Source organism: Chlorocebus sabaeus, chromosome 5, assembly GCF_047675955.1.
Source record: "Chlorocebus sabaeus isolate Y175 chromosome 5, mChlSab1.0.hap1, whole genome shotgun sequence".
NCBI classification, from domain to species: Eukaryota; Metazoa; Chordata; class Mammalia; order Primates; family Cercopithecidae; genus Chlorocebus; species Chlorocebus sabaeus.
Genome location: NC_132908.1, coordinates 61,874,923 through 61,894,673, shown reverse-complemented (window position 1 = coordinate 61,894,673; position 19,751 = coordinate 61,874,923). Strand labels below are relative to the sequence as shown.

The window sequence follows — 19,751 nt, the reverse complement described above, 5'->3', positions numbered from 1 at the left end:
TTACCCTTCATAGAACACATTCTTTTGACAAGCAGGCCATGTGGGATCTTCCTCCCCACATCCATTCACTTCTTTCATGTTTTCAGTCAATAGAAAGTTCATTTTCAAATCCTTTGAGAAATTTATTGGGATTCAATGAAATCTAGTCTTACAGCTGCCAAATAAAAGGGAAAATAAAAGTAGGTGTCTTCTTCTTCTAGGTGTATACCAGATGTCTGTGTCAGAAGCAGCTGTCCCTGGGGAGGAAGTAGGAAGAGTGAAAGCTAAAGACCCAGACATTGGAGAAAATGGCTTAGTCACATACAGTATTGTTGATGGAGATGGTATGGAATTGTTTGAAATCACAACGGACTATGAAACCCAGGAGGGGGTGATAAAGCTGAAAAAGGTGAGTTAGGGTAATGAATCAGATATGTCAGTGGTGTGACCTGCTCTGCCAAGGCAACACTGAAAGAAATAGGGAGGCGACGGTTAAGAAATGAGAATTTGCGAAACCTGGGGCCGACCCGGCTTTGTAGTTGAGCTCTGAGCCCTGGAAGATCACAGAATTATATTCCTTTCTGTTACTGCGGAGAAGCTGACAAAAGGGGCTGGTGATACCTGCCTGAGATTGCTAGTCAGTTCTTAAATGTTTTCCGATGGAGGGAAGCACAGTTCTCTCATGGCGGAAAGGACAATGAAATATAATGTAGATTTTGAAGAAGCAGCCCTGAGCATGCATGGAATTGCCCCCTTAGCTCTGCCACACTGAATCTGTTTGATAGGCTGTTCAGAACTCTTCTTGTTTGAACATTCAAGGTTCACTGCATTGCTGGACCCTCTGTGAAACTTAAGTCAATTCTCTGCTTGTTTTTATCTCAAGTGAACCTGGAGAAGCAACAATAATGGACCTTCTCCTATAGTCAAATAGCCTGTGGACCTCCTTTCATAGTCAGGTAGTCTATGGACCTTCCCCCAGAGTCAGTCATCAAAAACATGTCTCTGGGATTAATTTATTACAAAGAGAAGTTTAGTGTTTCTTCTTTTTTACATTCACTCAACATTAACTACTGGCCAGACAGAGCACCAGCCTCTTACAAACATCATTTCATTAACTTTTCACAAAAACAAAAACAAACAAACAAACAAAAAGTATAAAGTAGGTAGTATTATCCCAATTGGCAAAGAGACCTCCACTTAATTTTGAGGAGATTGGGGCTCAGACAAATGAAATCGTTTGACCCAGTCACTGTTACACAGCTCAAGCATGCAGACCTGGAATTCACACCGTGGTTATTCTAGAACAACTTCCCTCTCAAGACATTCTGAAAACAGCTGACCCAGAAAGTGTTTGTAAAGGAGAGCCAGATAAGATTCACTTCCAAGTGGAGAAATAGTTCCCATACATTCTAAAATGGTTTCCCCCCATGATTTACCATTTGAGAAATCAACACTTCTCTATCATGAAAGTGTATGGAGCATTAAATCAGAATTGGAGGATGGGATTACCTTGGTTTTAATCAAGCATTCATTTTCAACTTGGTTTTGTAGCATGCATATTAAATTCCTTGGTGTGGTGGAAAAGATTGGACTGTAACACTGATAGAAAGTTAATTTGAAGAATCAATAAAGAGGTCAGTAGCTAAAGAGGAGGCAAGGATGGACCAGTGGGGGAAGACTGGTCCTGAAAGGAATCTTTCAGGTGGGGGAGCAAGGAGTAACCTGTGCTAAGAAGCTGGCCTTTTACAACATTTTAAAGTGTGTTGGGGTTGGGGAAAATATTACGGGGCACAAAACAATGAGAAGGTAGGGAGTGACTGTTATTAAAAAAAATAAAGAAAATGAAGGATATGGAAATTGGGGTGAAATTTGGATACTTGGAAAAGTCTACATTAATGGATGAATGGTAGGACCGAGGAAGCCTAATTATCAACCACAGGGAGCCAGGGTAGTCATCACTAATTCCGGTTTCTCCTCTGGAAAAGTAGCTGTGCGAATTGTGTGTTGCCTAGAGCTGTCAACTTACTTTGTTAATTAATATTACTATCTCTTCTGCTTGACACTGACATATGAACATTGACATCAAAGATTCCTGCCTCCCATCCTTTGCTGTTCATGTAATTGAGTAGTTGGTTATGCTAAGGTTGTCACCTGTTTTCAGTGTATTCAGGGCATAAACACACACTGTATCTCTGAAATCCTGAAACATTTAAATCACCCCCATGGAACTCACACATCGCAAATGAGCTCTCTGCATATGATTAATTTGCACATTTGCCTCCAATTCAGTGTGTTTATTCTAGGCAAAGGAATAATCTTCTATAAAACACTGACGTTTAGGTTTTAAACAGTGTAAGATGTTATTTCATTTGTAAAAGAACATTTGCTCAAACTTGTAGCACAAAGTTCCAAATGTCCACCAGGGGAAAAAAAAAGAAAAATTAAAGATGAATTTAACAGAGTAAAAATATGACTCCTTGTGAAAGTTGTTACATGCAATTTAATACCATAAAAGTCTATAGAGACATTATGGCACTATTTCTGCATTTTAAAGTCTTTTTTAGCTTAGTATTTTTATTTATTTCCTAATTTATTCACCCATTTTTCCACCAAGAGTTACTGAGTTCTTATTATTTGTCAGGCAGGCCCTTTGCCAGAGGCTGGAAATCTAAAGTTGAAGAGACAGAGTCCTGACCACAAGGAGTTCACAATTTAACAGGACAGTGAAGTGAAACAATAATTAAAACTGAGAGAGTTTTTTCAGCCTTAGCGGTGTTGACGTCTTGGGCTGGATAATTCTTTGTTGTAAGGGGCTGTTCTGCGCCTTGTAGGATACTTGGTAGTATCTAGTATCCCAGGCTTCCCCTCAATAAAGGTCATTAAGCACATGCTCTACCCCAGCCCAATGTCCTGATAATAATAATAAAAATAATTACTCTAGACATTGCCTAATATCCCTGGAGCAAAATCACTCCCCAGTTGAAAATTGCCTGCAATAGTGTGATAAGACCTATGAACGTGGGTCATGAATGACTTCTTGGGGGGGCAGTTCTCAAGCTGAGTCTTGATAGATGAGGAGGAATTTGCTGGATAGTTAAGGGCAGAAAAGGCAGAAAAAAAAATAACTCATGAATGGCTAGTATCAATGGAAACAGGACACATTTAAGAAGCTGCAATACCTTCAATCTTGAGAGTCTCAAGATAGATACAGTAAAACCAATGAACAAACTTGTTCAAATTCAAGGGGGACATTACAAAGAATTGAAGAAGGTAGAAGAGGTAGTGAGACGGTAGTGAAGGAGAAGAATTCAAGAAATAATTACTAGATAGAATCATTCATTTATCGAATATTTTAGAAAGCAATAAATCCCTCTTGCGTTCTGACTCTCTTAGTTTAATGGTGAACAGGGGAGAGAGAAATTACCCTTGGGGTATTTAGACAGTCTCTATGTGGTTAGCTGAGGAAGAACCAGGGTCAAATAAAGGTGAGGTTTTAGGTGGTTTCGTGGACTTAGCGGGGAAAATCTGATCTGTTCACGCAGCACCTTTGGCTGAATGGGAATCCCATCTATCTCAGAGAAATCACCGCAGTGTCTGAGCTATTTATTTTCAACCAAATAAACTCCTTGTAAAGCAGTGTCAGAGCAGAATTAGAAGGCATTTTTAATATTCCCTGTTTTAATAAAACTCTTTTTATGTTTGATTTTTCTTTATATTCTTTGTCCGCACATATATAGATGTGGATACATAACATTTAACACGGCTGCAATCAGAGGGTGATCTGATTTGTTAACTTAATGTCACATCATAAACATTTTACATGCTGTTATATAATGTACATAATCATTTTTAATGACTACATAACATCCCATCCTATTGACGAATCATTATTTCCTTAATAAAACCTCACAGTTGGATTTCGTGTTTTGTGTGTATATTTCCACAGATTAGATATAACCTTCTATTATATCGAACAAATATCATGCATTTTTGAATATTGTTTGTTTTGGTTTTCTGTTGAATTAATCCCTCAGGGAAGATTTTCAGAGGTGGGATTAGTAAACTAGGGGGTATTAAGATTTTTATGGCTTATGCAATGTGTTGCCTCATTTAGCTTTATTTCAACTACTCATAACATGGATATAAATGTTCACATGGGAAACTACCTCACATCTTTTTTGGAGGGAGGAAGGGAATAAATTGTAGGCAAATGTCTAAATGTTAAGCATCTATCAACCCCACTCCTCATTCAGTCAAAATAACGGATGCATATGACCACTTGGTACAGTCATTCTTGCATCTGGTGGGACAAAGATCAGCAAAGAGCAGTAAGACTCAGTAGACTTCTTAGGGATGCTCTCCTCCATTCCACTCCCACCCCCACCTCGCTGGGGAGGGAAATGAAGGGCTGCCAAAGGGCCACTAGGGGGCCACACGAATCTATCTGGGGCTGTTGAGGGGACTTCACAAGGCAATGAGGCTTGAACTGACTACCAGACTTGAAATCTTGCCAAACTGGGAAAGGCCATCCCACATAAACCTCTGCAAAGGGCTGGAGAGCCTAGCTTGGGATGTGAAACTGCAGCATGAGGATATTGTCCTCAACACCAACAAGGCTTCCCAGTGGGAAAATGGCTGCAGGTCCTTAGGCACATGCCTAAACCAAGAACAAAAGATTCTGCTGTAGTAAGATCAACAGACTATCTGATATTAGAAAATGTCCTGTTTTCTGATTATAAATTACCCAGTCTCAGAACTATCATATTCCAGCGTTTAATGCATCTAATGATTGAAGGCATTTTTTAGAAGTTGCAGCAATCTCATATGTTCAGTCTATAAATATCTTTCCTTACTGCTGCTCAGTAACCTAGCCAAGGAGAAAGGAACTGCTGAGTCCCAGGATGATGGAAAGGCTGGGGGCAGATTTAGATTCAGAAAAAGGTAGTGTTTCCTGACTCTGGGAAGAGGGAGGTAGGAAGATGATAGAAAAAGTATCAAGGATATTGAACATGTTGAACCCTGTTGAAACTGGGATCATCAGCCTTAGTGTGGAGTACTGCAAAATTAGATCAGGAATCAACCCCGTGACTGTATGCCCATTCAGAATAAGCGTTTGCCAGGCAAATGACAACAGATGCTCGCCTTAGAAGATGAAACTCTTTCCAAACATTTGGTAGTTCAGCAACATCCAGAGCACTAATTAGAAAGTTGTTTCCTAGGCAGCAGGGCTTGTTTCTCTGCTACAATGTTACTTTCCATCCTTTGCTGACTGATTCACTGTAACTCCTCTCATTCAAAATTAAGCAGTGTTTACCATCAATTTCCCTATAACTACAGCCATTCAAATGCTACGACTCATTTTTTCTTTCATATTTGTGTAAAATTTTACTGCTTACATTTGTTTTTCTTTAAATAGACCATCTTTAATATATATGCATTCTTTTTTTAAAAAAGGAAGCATTTTAAAAAAGGAAACATTTCCCTCATTATCTTGTCACTTGCCAAAAATAGAAGGTAACTTAAAAATAAATGCAATCAAACCAAAACGATGCCATTACATTCTAGCTAGAGTTGTATCATAATAACTCACAAAAGAGATTGCGAAACAGAGCAGATATGTTAAAACGGTGTTCTACTTGGTGTGTCAAGGATTTAAAGACTTGGAAAATAAATAATTATCTCATTATGTAAGTTAATATCATTTGACAACCTCACCTATCAAATTACCTATAAACCACCATATGTCATCTTATGGGCCACTGTTGGTAAGAGTCCCAGACATTGGGAAACAGAACGTGGTCAGAAACTTTCAACATGAAGCTTTCAATATGATCAAGCTGGATGGTTGCGGGTGGGAGAGGTATGAACCAGTCATCAAAAAGGACATGGTTTTTGGCTGAAATTCAGTGGGTATTTTTGTTACCAAGATTCTTACTTTTCAGAATGAGGTACGAAATGTATTTTTGTAGTGTTTTAATTCCCTTCCTTAGGTAATTCTTAGTGACTTATTTGGGCAACACTAGTGTTGCTATATAGAATAAGGTTCATTTTAGATGACATGGTCTTTCTGTGTCTGTCATGCTCTTAGAATGACCCATTAGGCACATTCTAAGTTTCAGCAATTGATTCGTGTGATTTTCTGACCAAATGGCTCAGGAAATTTGATATTGAGTAGACTCTGATTTTCTCGCTTTGAGAAAATATTCACTCTTCCCTATAAAACAATCAGGTCTTTCTCTTCCATTATTCTTTCAAGGAATTGGTTGTCAATCTTCTCTTCATTCTTGCCAGCCTGTAGATTTTGAAACCAAAAGAGCCTATAGCTTGAAGGTAGAGGCAGCCAACGTGCACATCGACCCGAAGTTTATCAGCAATGGCCCCTTCAAGGACACTGTGACCGTCAAGATCGCAGTAGAAGATGCTGACGAGCCCCCTATGTTCTTGGCCCCAAGTTACATCCATGAAGTCCAAGAAAATGCAGCTGCTGGCACCGTGGTTGGGAGAGTGCATGCCAAAGACCCTGATGCTGCCAACAGCCCAATAAGGTACAGACAGATTTACTTTAAGAGCTTGGATGGGGAATTTTAAAGTCAAGAGGTTCTGGAAAAGCCCTGTAGGGACCACGTGCTTCAATTTCAAAAAGGGTCCAAGTTTATCAGGTTCAATAGAATGTAAACAAGATTACGATTTAGAAGACATGTGCTCTCCTTCACCTCTGTTCCTGACTTTTTGGATAAGATTGTTCAAGCTACATGACTTTGCTCTGGAGCAGATTCCCCCAGACGTGCTAAGTGATGGAGCCCTGAGCTGGGCCTGTCTGCCTCAGGGGACTGTGGGGAAGTATAAATAATTATTGTGAAATAATTATAGTAATTGCAATTTATTAAATGCCTTCCCATTCTCTGGTTACTCTGTGAGGAGGTTAGCTATGTGATCTAATCACTCCCCTCAACTTAATTGATACATAAATTGTTATTCCTTCAAATGAGAGGAAACTGGAGGCACTGCAAGACAAAGTGACTTTCCTGGAATGATGCAGCCACTGAGCAGGAGGCAAGGAAAGTCAACTCTGTCTAACTGCTGCTGAATACTTTGTAAGAGTAGTAAAGTGTCCAAATACATTTCGGGTGCTTTTATTATTATGAATACTTTTTTGTGACAAAAAATGTGATCCAGAACTGTGGCTTGGCACCATGGCTCACATCTGTAATCCCTTCACTTTGGGAAGGCTAAGGCGGGTGGTTCACCTCAGGTCAGGAGTTCAAGTCCAGCCTTGATAATGTGGTGAAACCCTGCCTCTACTGAAAATACAAAATTTAGCTGCGCATGGTGGCGTGCACCTGTAATTCCAGCTCCTTGGGAGGCTTAGGTAGGACAGTCACTTGAATCCGGGAGGCAGAGGTTGCAGTAAGCCGAGATCAAGCCACTGCATTCTAGCCCGGGTGACAGAGCGAGACCCTGTCTCAAAAAAAAAAAAAAAAAAAAAAAGGAAAAGTGATCCAGAGCTCTGCTTCTCCGCTCTCCTCTTCATCCTGAGGTAATGACTGATGAAGCTAATGGTGAAGATGAGAGGGTGATGAGAAGGAGGTGGAGAAGGGGCTTGAATCACACATTTATAGAGTGGAAGTTGATAGTGCCCTGGAACTTCCCCTGGACTGGATTCTAGCCGGGGTTTCTTTTTTTCCCACAGCCACTCCCCTCATTTCCTTCTTGCTTGGATTTCTTTATGTACCTCCACAGGGTCTCCCAGCCCTCAGTCTTTCATTTACTTCTCTGCATGAATCCTGACTCTGCAGCCAGAGCGACCCTCATACAATGCACATCCAAACATCACATCTTACCTTAGTTAAAACACAAGAAAAAAGTTAATGATTAAATGGTTCCCTGTTGTCTCCCTTTTCAAAATAATCTAACCTCATTCACTCAGTTTAAAAAGTTTCTTTGCACCCCTCTACCTCCATCTCATTCTTTGAAGCTCTCCTGCTCTCCCCTAATCCCTGGACTTGACATGTTCCTCCTTCTAGCGGGCAGCACTTGCCTTTCCAAGTTGCCACATTGGACTCATCTTCTCCATCTCCACTTAGGTGTTATCTCCTGTAGGAATTCTTCCAGGGCTCCCTAGAGATGTATCGAATGTCCTTCTACTAGCTCCTCTCTAGCTCACCCGCCAGGCTACATCACAGGGACACTTAGGCTATGCAATGTCCTCACTAGAGGAGAGTCTTAAAGAGCTCGATGTCTGTGTAGTTTAGGCCTTGACAAACTAGAGCCCATAGGCCAAACCTGGCTGCCATTTGCTTTTCTCTCTCTCTCTCTCTCTCTTTTTTTTTTTTCTGTGGTGAAAAAAATTTACATATCATGAAGAATGAACTTTACCTGTTCAACTGGTACAATGTGTTGGTTTTTAGTATATTTCATGAAGATGTTCCACCATTACCACTGTCTAATTCCAGAATATTTTTATTGTTCTCCCCGCCAAAGAAATCCCACGTCCATTAGCAGTCACTCCCTGTTTCTCCTTCTTCCCAGTCTCCTGTAACAACTAACTTATTCTATGTCTGTATGTTTGCCCATTCTGGACCTTTCATATAAATGGAATAATACAACATGTGGTTTTATGTAACTGAATTTTTGCATGTAGCATAATGATTTTGAGGTTCATTCATGTTGCAGAGTGCATCACTAATTCATTTCCTTTTATTGCTGAGTAATTTTTCATTGTATGGGTGCACCACATTTTATTTGCTCATTTATCATTTGGATGCGTGTTTGAGTTGTTTCCAATCTTGGCTGTGACAGATTATGCTGAATATTCCTGGACATGTCTTAGCCTAAACATGTTTTCGTCTTTCCTGGGCATATACCTAGGAGTGGAATTACTGGATTATATGGTAACTCTATGTTTAACTTTCTGAGGAGCTGCCAAAGTGTTTTCCACAGTAGCTGTACCATTTTACTTTGTTATCAATAATATATGAGAATTCTAATTTCTCCATATTCTCACCAACACTTTTTTGCCTTTTTTGATTATAGCTATCATAATGGGTGTGAAATGATATGTCATTATAGTTTTGATTTGTGTTTCCATAGTGACTAGTGACATCAAGCATCTTTATTTATTTACTTATTTACTCATTTATTTATTTATTTACTATTGAGACATAGTCTCTCTCTGTCGCCCAGGCTGGAGTGCAGTGGCACGATCTCAGCTCAGTCCCATCTATGCTTCCCAGGCTCAAGTGAGTCTTATACTTCAACCTCCCAAGTAGCTGGGACTACATGTGTGCATCACCAGGCCCAGCTATTTTTTTATTTTTTAATAGAGACAGGATTTTGCCATGTTGGTCACGCTGATCTCAAATTCCTGGCCTCAAGTGATCCACCCACCTCTGCCTTCCAAAGTGCTGGGATTACACGCGTGAGCCACTGCACCTGGCCTGAGCCTCTTTTTATGTGCTTATTAGCCATTTGTATATCTTCTTAGGATAAATATCTATTCAAGTATTTTGCCCATTTCATAATTGGATTTTTTTTTTATTGTTGAGTTGTAAGAGCTGTTTACATATTCTGAATGGTAGGGACTTATTAGATGTATGATTTGCAATTTTTTTTCTCATTCCATGGGATATCTTTTCCATTTCTTAATAGTGTCATTTGAGGCACAAAAGGTTTTAATTTTTATGAATTCCAATGGGTCTATTCTTTTTCTTTTAAATGTCTATAATGAAATAATTGTCTAATCTAAAGTCATGAATGATTTACACATTTTTTAAAAAATAAACTTTACGGTTTTAGCTTTCACATTTAGATTTTTATCAATTTTGAGCATACTTTTATATATGTTGTCAGGAAGGGGTCCAATTTTATTATTTTGCATGTGTGTATCCAATTATTCCAGCACTATTTGTTGAAAAGACTATTTTTTCTTAATTGAATGGTCTTGGCATTCATGTTGAAAATTGACCATTCATAGTCATAGAAACCAGGTTTGTTTCTGTACTCTTGATTACATTCCATTAATTATATGTCTATCCATATGGCAGTACCACATAGCCTTCATCACAATAACTTTGTGCTATGTTTTGAAATCAGAAACTGAATTCTTCGTCTTTTTTCTCACCACCTATTTTTGTAGATAATGTTATATGGGAAGACAGTCACATCATTTGTTTGCATATTACCTACATCATCTTTCCTGCTGCAAGGGCAGAGTTGAGTAGTTGAGACAGGGATTCTAATTCCTGCACAAGCTAAGCATTTGCTGGCTGGCCCTTTGCAGAACATGTTTGCTGACCCCTGTTCTAGATCATCACTGCACCTTCCACCAAACAGAGTACATGGCCCAAAGTCGATGTCTAGCAAATATTTATTGAGTAAATAAATAAAATAACTCCTGATTTGGCTTAGAAGGTCAAACTCACAGTTTTTGAGTGTAAAACAGGAAGCGTGATAGAAGTGATGACATCTTATTCACACATTTATCTGACAAATCTTCATTGAGCACACACTGTGGGTTCCCAGTATACTTAAGGAGGCAGACACTTAAGAAAAAGTAAATGGATCTAAATATGAAAACAAATTACATGGACAATGGAGTTTGTCCATTTATATCAAAGAAAATAGTGGCAGGGAAGAAGGAATTCCCAACTCTAAGTGATGTTGGGTTGCTTTTGGATCTTTGAACATTGATTCTTCTGAGGAAAAGAGAGATAATTAATATTTACTGAGCATCTTTTCAGCCTCGTACAACAGGTTTTGCAAAGTTATTTCAGTCAGTTCTCACTGACATCCTTTGCGGCTATGGCTTCTCTAGAATTGAATAGGTGGAAAGACTGAGGCTCGGAGCAATGATGGGACTTCTCTAAAATTGCATGGACGGTCAGTGTCGAACACTGGATTTTAGCCCAGATCTGTCTTGAGTTCATTTTGAGCTTTTTACTTTAACCCAGCAGCCACTAATGGAAAGATTTCCCAAGAAGGTTTGATTACTATATTCTCTTTGTGCAGAAAGATACATTAAATAATGACTATGGACCCTTCTAACACCTTTAAACTACTTAAAAATCTTCACAGTGTGAATTTTAAATGAGTTATCTTTGGCCTAGAATATCGAGGTGTATTATAAAGTTTTTAGAAGAGCAGTGACTGTGACGTAAAAACACTCACTCATTTCCTCTGCACCTCATTGTCTCCAAGGATTCACATCTGCAATTGATTATTTGGGTCATGTTTTCAAATGGTAGCTGTTCTATGTAGGCAATTTCCATGTCTATAATTATCCAACGATGCTCAATACCACACTCGAACCAACCCCCTACTTCTACCTATTTGGGTCTTTGTTCTTTAGAAATGTCAGACAAATTATAGGAGAATATTCAAAGCTTTTTTGTTTGTTTTTGAGACAGGGTCTCACTCTTTCACCCAGCCTGGAGTGCAGTGGCATCATCATGGCTCACTACAGACTTGAGCTCCGTAGGCCCAGGTGATCCTCCCACATCAGCCTCCCAAGTAACTGGGACAGCAGGTGCATGCCACTGTGCCTGCCTAATTTGTTTTGTTTTGTTTTGTTTTTGTAGAGAGGGGGGTTCTCACTATGTTGCCCATGCTGATCTCAAACTCCTGGGCTTAAGTGATCCTCCTGGCTCAGCCTCCCAAAATGCTGGGATTTCAGGCATGAACCATTGCACCTAGTCTGTTCAAAACTTTTTTGTTTGCTTGTTTGTTGGTTGGTTGGTTGGTTTTTGGAGACCGAGTCTCACTCTGTTACCCAGGCTGGAGTGCAGTGGTGCGATCCCAGCTCACTGCAGCTTCTGCCTCCCGGGTTCAAGCAAGTATCTGGGATTACAGGCATGTGCCACCATGGCCAGCTAATTTTGTATATTTAGTAGAGACAGGTTTCACCATGTTAGCCAGGCTGATCTCAAACTCCTGACCTCTGGTGATCTGCCCTCCTTGGCCTCCCAAAGTGCTGGGATTACAGGCGTAAGTCATTGCGCCAGGCCTCAAAACTTTTTATCTAATGGGTCTTTTATCCTCCCTACCTAATTTCCTGGTTGTTTCTCTTCACCTTTGTGGAAATTTGTGTCCTTGGATATATAATGGAGGCCTTGAAATATCACCCGAATTCTTAACTTCTTGGACATTCTGCAGATCTTTTTTTCTCAGATTGTAGCATTAGACACATTTTTGTTTACAATTTCCTTTCTAAAATATTCTCTTCCTTTAGTTTTCTTGGCACTAACCTCTTATGCCTCAGATAACACTGTACCTGATGTCTTCACTAGTCTTTGATCCCTGTCCAGGCATTGACTTGGTCCTTTCTCTCTCTGTGTCCACTCACCTATAGGGTTTTACCCAAGCGGTAATTGACCTAAGTTGATGCTTCAGATTTCCTGCCCCTAGGCTGATCTTTCTCCCCGACTCTAATTCTGCATTTATGATACTGTCTGTTGTGTACTTTCACCCATTTGCTTTTTCTTTCACTGGTTTACTCATTTATCCAAGACATATTTTTGATTTTATAATTATTGTGACATACTTTAAAACAAAAACAGCTGTTTCCACCCTTGACTTCCTGAAGCCTACAATAGAGTTGAGTCTTTGCTCTCTGAGCATTTTGACATATCCTTAATTAAATGTCAACTTTTCCTTCCTGGTAATTGCTTTTTTTTTTCTTTCTTTTTAATTTTTTAAAATAATTTCAGCATTTATTTTTGATTCGGGGGTATATGTGTAGATTTGTTAATGGTTATATTGTGTAGTGCTGAGGTTGGGGATATGATTGATCCTATCTCATTACAGGACATATATCCAAAGGAAAATCAATTTTATAAATATTTATTTAAAAATACATATCCAGAGGAAAATAAAAAGACACAAGCACTCAACTGTTCATCACAGCACTATTCACAATAGCCAATGTTTTCTTTTTCGATGTCCTTTAATCTCCCTCTCTCAGACATTCAGGTGAGAAGCTACCTGGGACTCTCAGCCTCCCCTAGATGCCCAAATATCCACTAAATCCTACTGGGGCTTTCGTCATCATCTAGGATTCCATTTCCTCTGTCACCCCTGTACTTCACTCTCATCGCCTCATGTATTTAAAAACAGCATCAAATCCTTAAGCTTCCTCTGCTCCTTCTTCTACTCTCTCTTCCTCAGACCATCTTGCCCATCATATGTTTTTGATCTCCTTGAGAGCTTGTATCCATTTATTTGCTTCTCTGCTCAAAGCCTTCCACAATTTCTCACTGGCTATAGGATGAAGGTCATGCTCTTACCTATGAGAGCTTCCACAGTCTGTTCTCAGTGTGTAACAGCAGCATCAACAACAAAAACAATAGCAGTTGTTGTTGGTTGCACTGCTTATATGTGTGAGTCACTACATTGTGTATCTTAAACATTTATTATTTTATTGAATTCTCACAGATAACAAAAGAGTTAGGCACTATTAATAATCCAGTTCAGCCAGGTTCCTGCAATCCCAGCTACCCAGGAGGCTGAGGCGGGAGGATGACTGGAGCCCAGCAGTTCAAGACAAGCTGGGGCAACATAGTGAGATTCTATTTGGAAAAAATATATATATTAATTCCATTTTAGAAGATAAACATGCTAAGGCTCAAAGAACTTAAGTGGCGTTTCCATTATCATCTAGCTTATGTGTAGCCAATTATGAAGTTGTACTTAGGACTTCCAAAACCCAAAACTCATGCCCTTCATTTCTGTGGAATAATGCCTTGAATTATTAATGATCTTTTTTCCCACATGTGTATTGTCATGCCAACTAAATAGTGAGCTCCCTCATGAAAGGAAAAAACGTCTTTGATTATTTTTTTGACTCCTTTCCGCATAGTGTTATCTGCTGAGGACTCAGTTACTGAGCATCTCCTGACATTGAGGAGGTGTGTGAATATCTTTGGTTTGTCACTGTGCCAGGGACTCATCATTCCATTTTTATGGGGAGCTGTGAAGTTAAGTGACATCGTGAATGAGCTCATGTTTATATACTGTGAAGTGCCGCCCAGTGGGGGTCCCTCTTTCCTGAAAAGAACATGAGCTGGGATTAGAAGATCTGACTTCCAATATTGTCTCTTCCAGAAACTGGACATAGACCATTTGTAAATTTCATCATTTGTAAATCTAGGCGATTAAACCTTCTGATATTCATGGTCTCTGCTATCTCTAATTATTCTTTGATTTTTGACCACCACTGAATGCCTTCTGACATACTCATTTTGTAAATTTTTGGAAATCATAGCTTAGACCTCTAAGAGCAGAAAATCACCCATTTATGAAGCTCAGCATACTACCTGAATTAACGTAACCCATTATTGTTCTTTTCCGTTTGGGAGTTAGTCTAAGGGAGTGGTAAGGGAAGAGGCTTTGGAGTTCAACAGACCCATTACAACAAGACTGTATCCTGGGCAAGTTATTTTACCTTACTACAACCCAGCAAAAGCCATTTTTCCCCCGTCTGCCACCTCACTTTGCCATAATTACAACCTAATATTATTATGTGACTTTTTTTGTCCTTTATTAGTAAAAAGTTAACTTAGTGTATGGGAGGAACTAAAATTTTATGCACAGCCTGGAGTCATTAAAATGAACTATTATGCACAGCCTGGAGTCATTAAAATATGGGAAAATGCCCTACGAGTAAATGGCCAAGCTTACTTTGTACATTGCATACTGGAATTCAGAGTCAAGCTAACTGAGAACCCCTGAAACTAAATAAACTAAACAGATTTACTAAAATATAGTTAACATTTTCTTTTTTTCTTTTCTTTTTTTTTTTTTTTGAGACAGAGTCTCGCTCTGTCACCCAGGTTGGAGTGCAGTGGCATGATCTCAGCTAACTGCAGCCTCTACTTCCCGGGTTCAAGAAATTCTCATGCTTCAGCCTCCAAAGTAACTGGGATTATAGGTGTGTGCCACCATCCCCAGCTAGTTTTTGTACGTTTTAGTAGAGACGGGATTTCGCCATGTTGGCCAGGCTGGTCTTGAACTCCTGGCCTCAAATTATCCACCCACCTTGGCCTCCCAAAGTGCTGGGATTACAGGAGTGAGCCACTGTACCAGGCTGCATTTTTCTTTAAATAAAGACAAATTGATTTTTAGGTCTGTACATGATCTTGATAAATTTAAATACACTCAAACGTATTTAATATTTCATATGCAAAAATCTGGCAAAGTTTTGATACATTTGTGACTTTCTGAGTAGTTTGGGGGCAAGGCAAACTCACTTTCCAAATGCAGTTCCATAAATATTCAGAAGATGGGTGATTGTAGTAAATGTGGAGAAATATGCATCACGTTATTATACTTCTCAATCAAATATGCTAAACAACCCTTTCATTCATTGTACTGAATAAGGAATTCCAACGTGGCAAAGTTATTTCTATAAAAGATTCGCGTACAAAGTTTCAAAAGTAAATTTGATTAGAAAGAAAATCTAGCTTAAGCAATTCATTGAGAAGCTTGCTTTAAATATAGTATGGAGAAAATATTCAAATATTAAGCTGCTCCGAATGTCTTGGTCTAATTGCCTCATTTGCATTCTGCTTAGGTATTCCATCGATCGTCACACTGACCTCGACAGATTTTTCACTATTAATCCAGAGGATGGTTTTATTAAAACTACAAAACCTCTGGATAGAGAGGAAACAGCCTGGCTCAACATCACTGTCTTTGCAGCAGAAATCCGTAAGTGTTCTTCTCAGGGTTTTGATTCTGCTTTACCAAGTATTATTGCTTCAGACTCTATATTCTGGGAAATAAAATAGCTGAGATAGACTAACTTTTCTGGTTTTAAACAGATTTTTCAGTCTTTAAAATGTGTTTTTGGTTATCTCTCTAAGAAGACACATAGGCAAAGGGAAATGTTTTTGTTTTTTTTGACAGACCTGGGTATAGTCTTGGCGAGAGAGCCGGCAGCCTTCAGGAGTTTGAAACTCATAACAATCACTAAAATATTTCCCACTCCATCTAGTCACTAGTCTTTGCTGAACCCAGAAAAGCAAAGTCCTTAGGTCCAAGGTTTGTGGGTTCTTGTTTATCTATAGACAACACCTCAAACTTGATCATGCATCAAGCTGATGAGTCATTAAGCCTGATTTCTGGACCCTTCCCCAGAGCCTCTGATTCTGTAGGTCTGGGACAGGGCCTGAGAATTTTTGTTTCCAACATGTTCCCAGATGGTTTTAATTCTTTTCTGTAGACTCCCACATTTAAGAACCACTTTGATAGATTACTGTCTGGGCATCAGGCTCCATGATAAGCCTTTAGAACTAAAGCTCAGCATCATAGTCAGCAAACGTGGAAAATTGTTTTAGTTCTTACTGATCTTAACATCAATATTTATTCCAAGACATGCCTCTCCCACTGTACTTAGCACCCTTCTGCTCTTACATAGATTCTGCGACAAGAACATCTTTCCCTGCACGGTCCAAATGGGTCACTGGAGCTTACTGTTTCCCAAGAATATGCTTGGACCAATGTGTATTTCTCCTTGACCTTTCTTGACTGTCTGCATTCTCTCTTCCCAGACAATCGGCATCAGGAAGCCAAAGTCCCAGTGGCCATTAGGATCCTTGATGTCAACGATAATGCTCCCAAGTTTGCTGCCCCTTATGAAGGTTTCATCTGTGAGAGTGATCAGACCAAGCCACTTTCCAACCAGGTAATCCTGCTTTCTCTATTTCTGGCTAGGAGCAATGCACTTGGAAATAGAGTGTGTTTTTTAAAGCATCACCTGGAGATACCAACCACTGCCCAAAAAGGTTTCAGAGCCATGGTTTTGCTCTGAAGCTATGTTCTCTAATTGAAATCAGACTTTCTAGCCAGCCAGGAATTTTTGAATAAATGATGTGCCAATGTCAGCATGATTTATTTATGGGCCACCTTTCTCTTTCAGCCAATTGTTACAATTAGTGCAGATGACAAGGATGACACAGCCAACGGACCAAGATTTATCTTCAGCCTACCCCCTGAAATCATTCACAATCCAAATTTCACAGTCAGAGACAACCGAGGTTCGTACTAAGGTTCCTATGCATTCAGAGAAGTAGAACTGGAAAACAAATGGCGTTTATATTGCATAGCACAAGTATTTTCACTAATCATTATAATGTCTTCCTGTTGAAGAACAAACCGGAAATAATCATGCCACCTCTATTCGGAAACATGGGCTCATTTGATGCATGTGAATAAGTGAGTTTAATTTTATTTTACTTTTTTTGGCTTTGATATTCATGAAGCAGTGGGAAAACTAAGAGCAGAAGCTTACAGGGTCAATATGCAAACAACTCCATTTATCTTTTTTTTCAAGAGGTTGATAAACCCTTGGGGGAAGGATGGCTTTATGAATATTGATATCAAGTAAAGCATTAAAAGAGATTAGTTCAACTTTGTAAGGCAATTTAATCTTTCAGCTGGCCTTCCCTTCCAAGCACAGTTTTAATGCAGTGTGGCTGGGTACAGAGCTTGATATCTAAAAGTAGTTGCAGAATTGTTGCCTGAAGGGCATGAAACAAAGCATTGTTTGTCCATTATAAAAATGGCAAACTTTAATAGGATTTCTGCTTCCCCTTTTATTAGTTAAGGAGGTTCTAGACTTGCAGATTATTAGAAATTGATGTTTTTGTTTATGTAGTCCCAGACCTGATGCAGTCCCTAGATAAAGTTGGTGGAAGAGCCAGGAATGATGAATATATGTATATATTTTTTATGCTCATCCACACTGTTTTTCTCTGTGCATTACTTGGTAGTGAAATTGCCCATTTAAGTTTGTGACGGTGCAGGCCTGTGGAAACAGAGAGACAGAGGCCACCATTTAACATGGGAGCGAAAGGAGGAATACCGATTGCTATATTCATGCAATCCATGCTAGCCATGTACTAGGCCATAGGTTGATTGCTTTCCCAGTGACTAAGAACAGGCTTAAAGAATCTTAAACTTTCTAGTAAGTATTATTACTTTCCCCATTACTGATATCGCTATCATCAGTACCATAAATACCAGTTGCTGTGCTCCACGACCCATGCCAAGATCCTTTCCACACTCTGTCCACTTAATTTTCTTAACACCACCATAGGTAGGCATTATTGTCACCCTTATTCCATAGATGAGAAAAATGAGGCACAGAATCATTAAATGATTTCTCTCAAATCAATCGACCAAATAGAAGTTACAGCTGGGTTTAAACCCAGGCTTTCAGAGGCCGGATGCTATAGCCTTAACCACTGAATCCTTCCGTGTTGATGATTAAAGCAGACAGGCGCTGTCAGGCCTCTGAGCCCAAGCCAAGCCATCACATCCCCTGTGACTTGCACGTATATGCCCAGATGGCCTGAAGTAACTGAAGAATCACGAAAGAACTGCAAATGCCCTGCCCCGCCTTAACTGATGACATTCCACCACAAAAGAAGTGAAAATGGCCGGTCCTTGCCTTAAGCGATGACATTATCTTGTGAAATTCCTTTTCCTGGCTCATCCTGGCTCAAAAAGCTCCTCCACTGAGCACCTTGTGACCCCCACTCCTGCCCGCCAGAGAGCAACCCCCCTTTGACTGCAATTTTCCTTTACCTACCCAAATCCTATAAAACGGCCCCACCCTTATCTCCCTTCGCTGACTCTCTTTTCGTTCTCAGCCCGCCTGCACCCGCGATGGCTTGGCTTGGGCTCAGAGGCCTGACAGGCGCACCCCATGCTACTTGGATTTTGAGAGTCTGTGATTTGATTTACTGTATTATTTCTTGAACTTACATGAGTATTTAATTATGGGGCCTTATAAGTCAAGCACTCACCAAATGAGATGATGAGGCAAAATGTCCTAGGTGTTACGATAGCCTTTTCTCTCCCAATGCCTTGCTTTCTATAATGAACTTGCTCTTAAGAACTGAAGTGTGAAGGAAGTTATATGTAGAAAAACGTGTTTTAAAAGAAGCCTACGAAACAACCCCTGATTCAATTTGTAAATGATTCCCATCATTTTAAAACAGAAATGTTACTTAGCACGCATTAAGTTTGTATTTACACTAGGATTTTTCTGTTACCTTTTGGCTTTGGTGAATGTGCACTTGTAAGTCTCTGAAGGAGATAATTCTGCAAAGCACTAACGTAAATGGATAGCTCTCAACCAGAAACACACACACCTCATGGGACACACATATGTAATATAGGAATTCATTTTGTAATGATAAGTTTTCTCTAAAACAGGGAAACTCGGGCACACAGTGAACATCGAAAAGTGTGTACAGAGCTGAATTGAACAGAGTGGCACTAATCGTGTTTGCATAATGCTTTCTAAGATGTGTATACTTCTGTATTTGAATTTATGAAAAGCCCTGTGTTCACTCTTAGAATTTTCTGCATTCTCAAATTTGTTTCCAGTTCCACCTTGAATTGACAGACTGCTGTATTTTTTCAGCTTAGGCTTATATCAGTTTTCTGACAAAGAAATGCTTGTAACAATATATTGCATAATGGATTTAGTTTTAACAATAGTGAAGAGATTGATTCAGTTGTCCAGAAAACTCAGATGTTCTCATATGACTCTTAGCTGCCATCTTTTGTCTAGCTTCTCAAATATTTATGGTCAATCTTTTATCTGTGTTGATGCAATTCTCAACTTACATTGGAGGTCTAACTCCTGGGGCTGTATTCCTAGCAATATTACTGTTTATCATGGGACACCTATAAACAGAACCTTTACTAAGCTTTCCCTGCTGTGATAACTTTGTCTCCATCACCTGCCCTGTACGTTTTCTTTTTAT

At 39.5% G+C, this 19,751-nt stretch overlaps 1 protein-coding gene across 1 annotated transcript in view; it reads left to right on the top strand.

Annotated features, from left to right (window-relative positions):
• Window positions 1–19,751, top strand: part of CDH11 (cadherin 11) — a 172,917-nt gene that overhangs the window by 133,453 nt on the left and 19,713 nt on the right. The window contains exons 7-11 of the mRNA XM_007993553.3: window positions 201–388; window positions 6,271–6,524; window positions 15,545–15,681; window positions 16,524–16,657; window positions 16,892–17,009. Of these exons, the coding sequence (XP_007991744.1) occupies window positions 201–388; window positions 6,271–6,524; window positions 15,545–15,681; window positions 16,524–16,657; window positions 16,892–17,009 (831 nt within the window). The remainder of the gene's footprint in view (window positions 1–200; window positions 389–6,270; window positions 6,525–15,544; window positions 15,682–16,523; window positions 16,658–16,891; window positions 17,010–19,751) is intronic.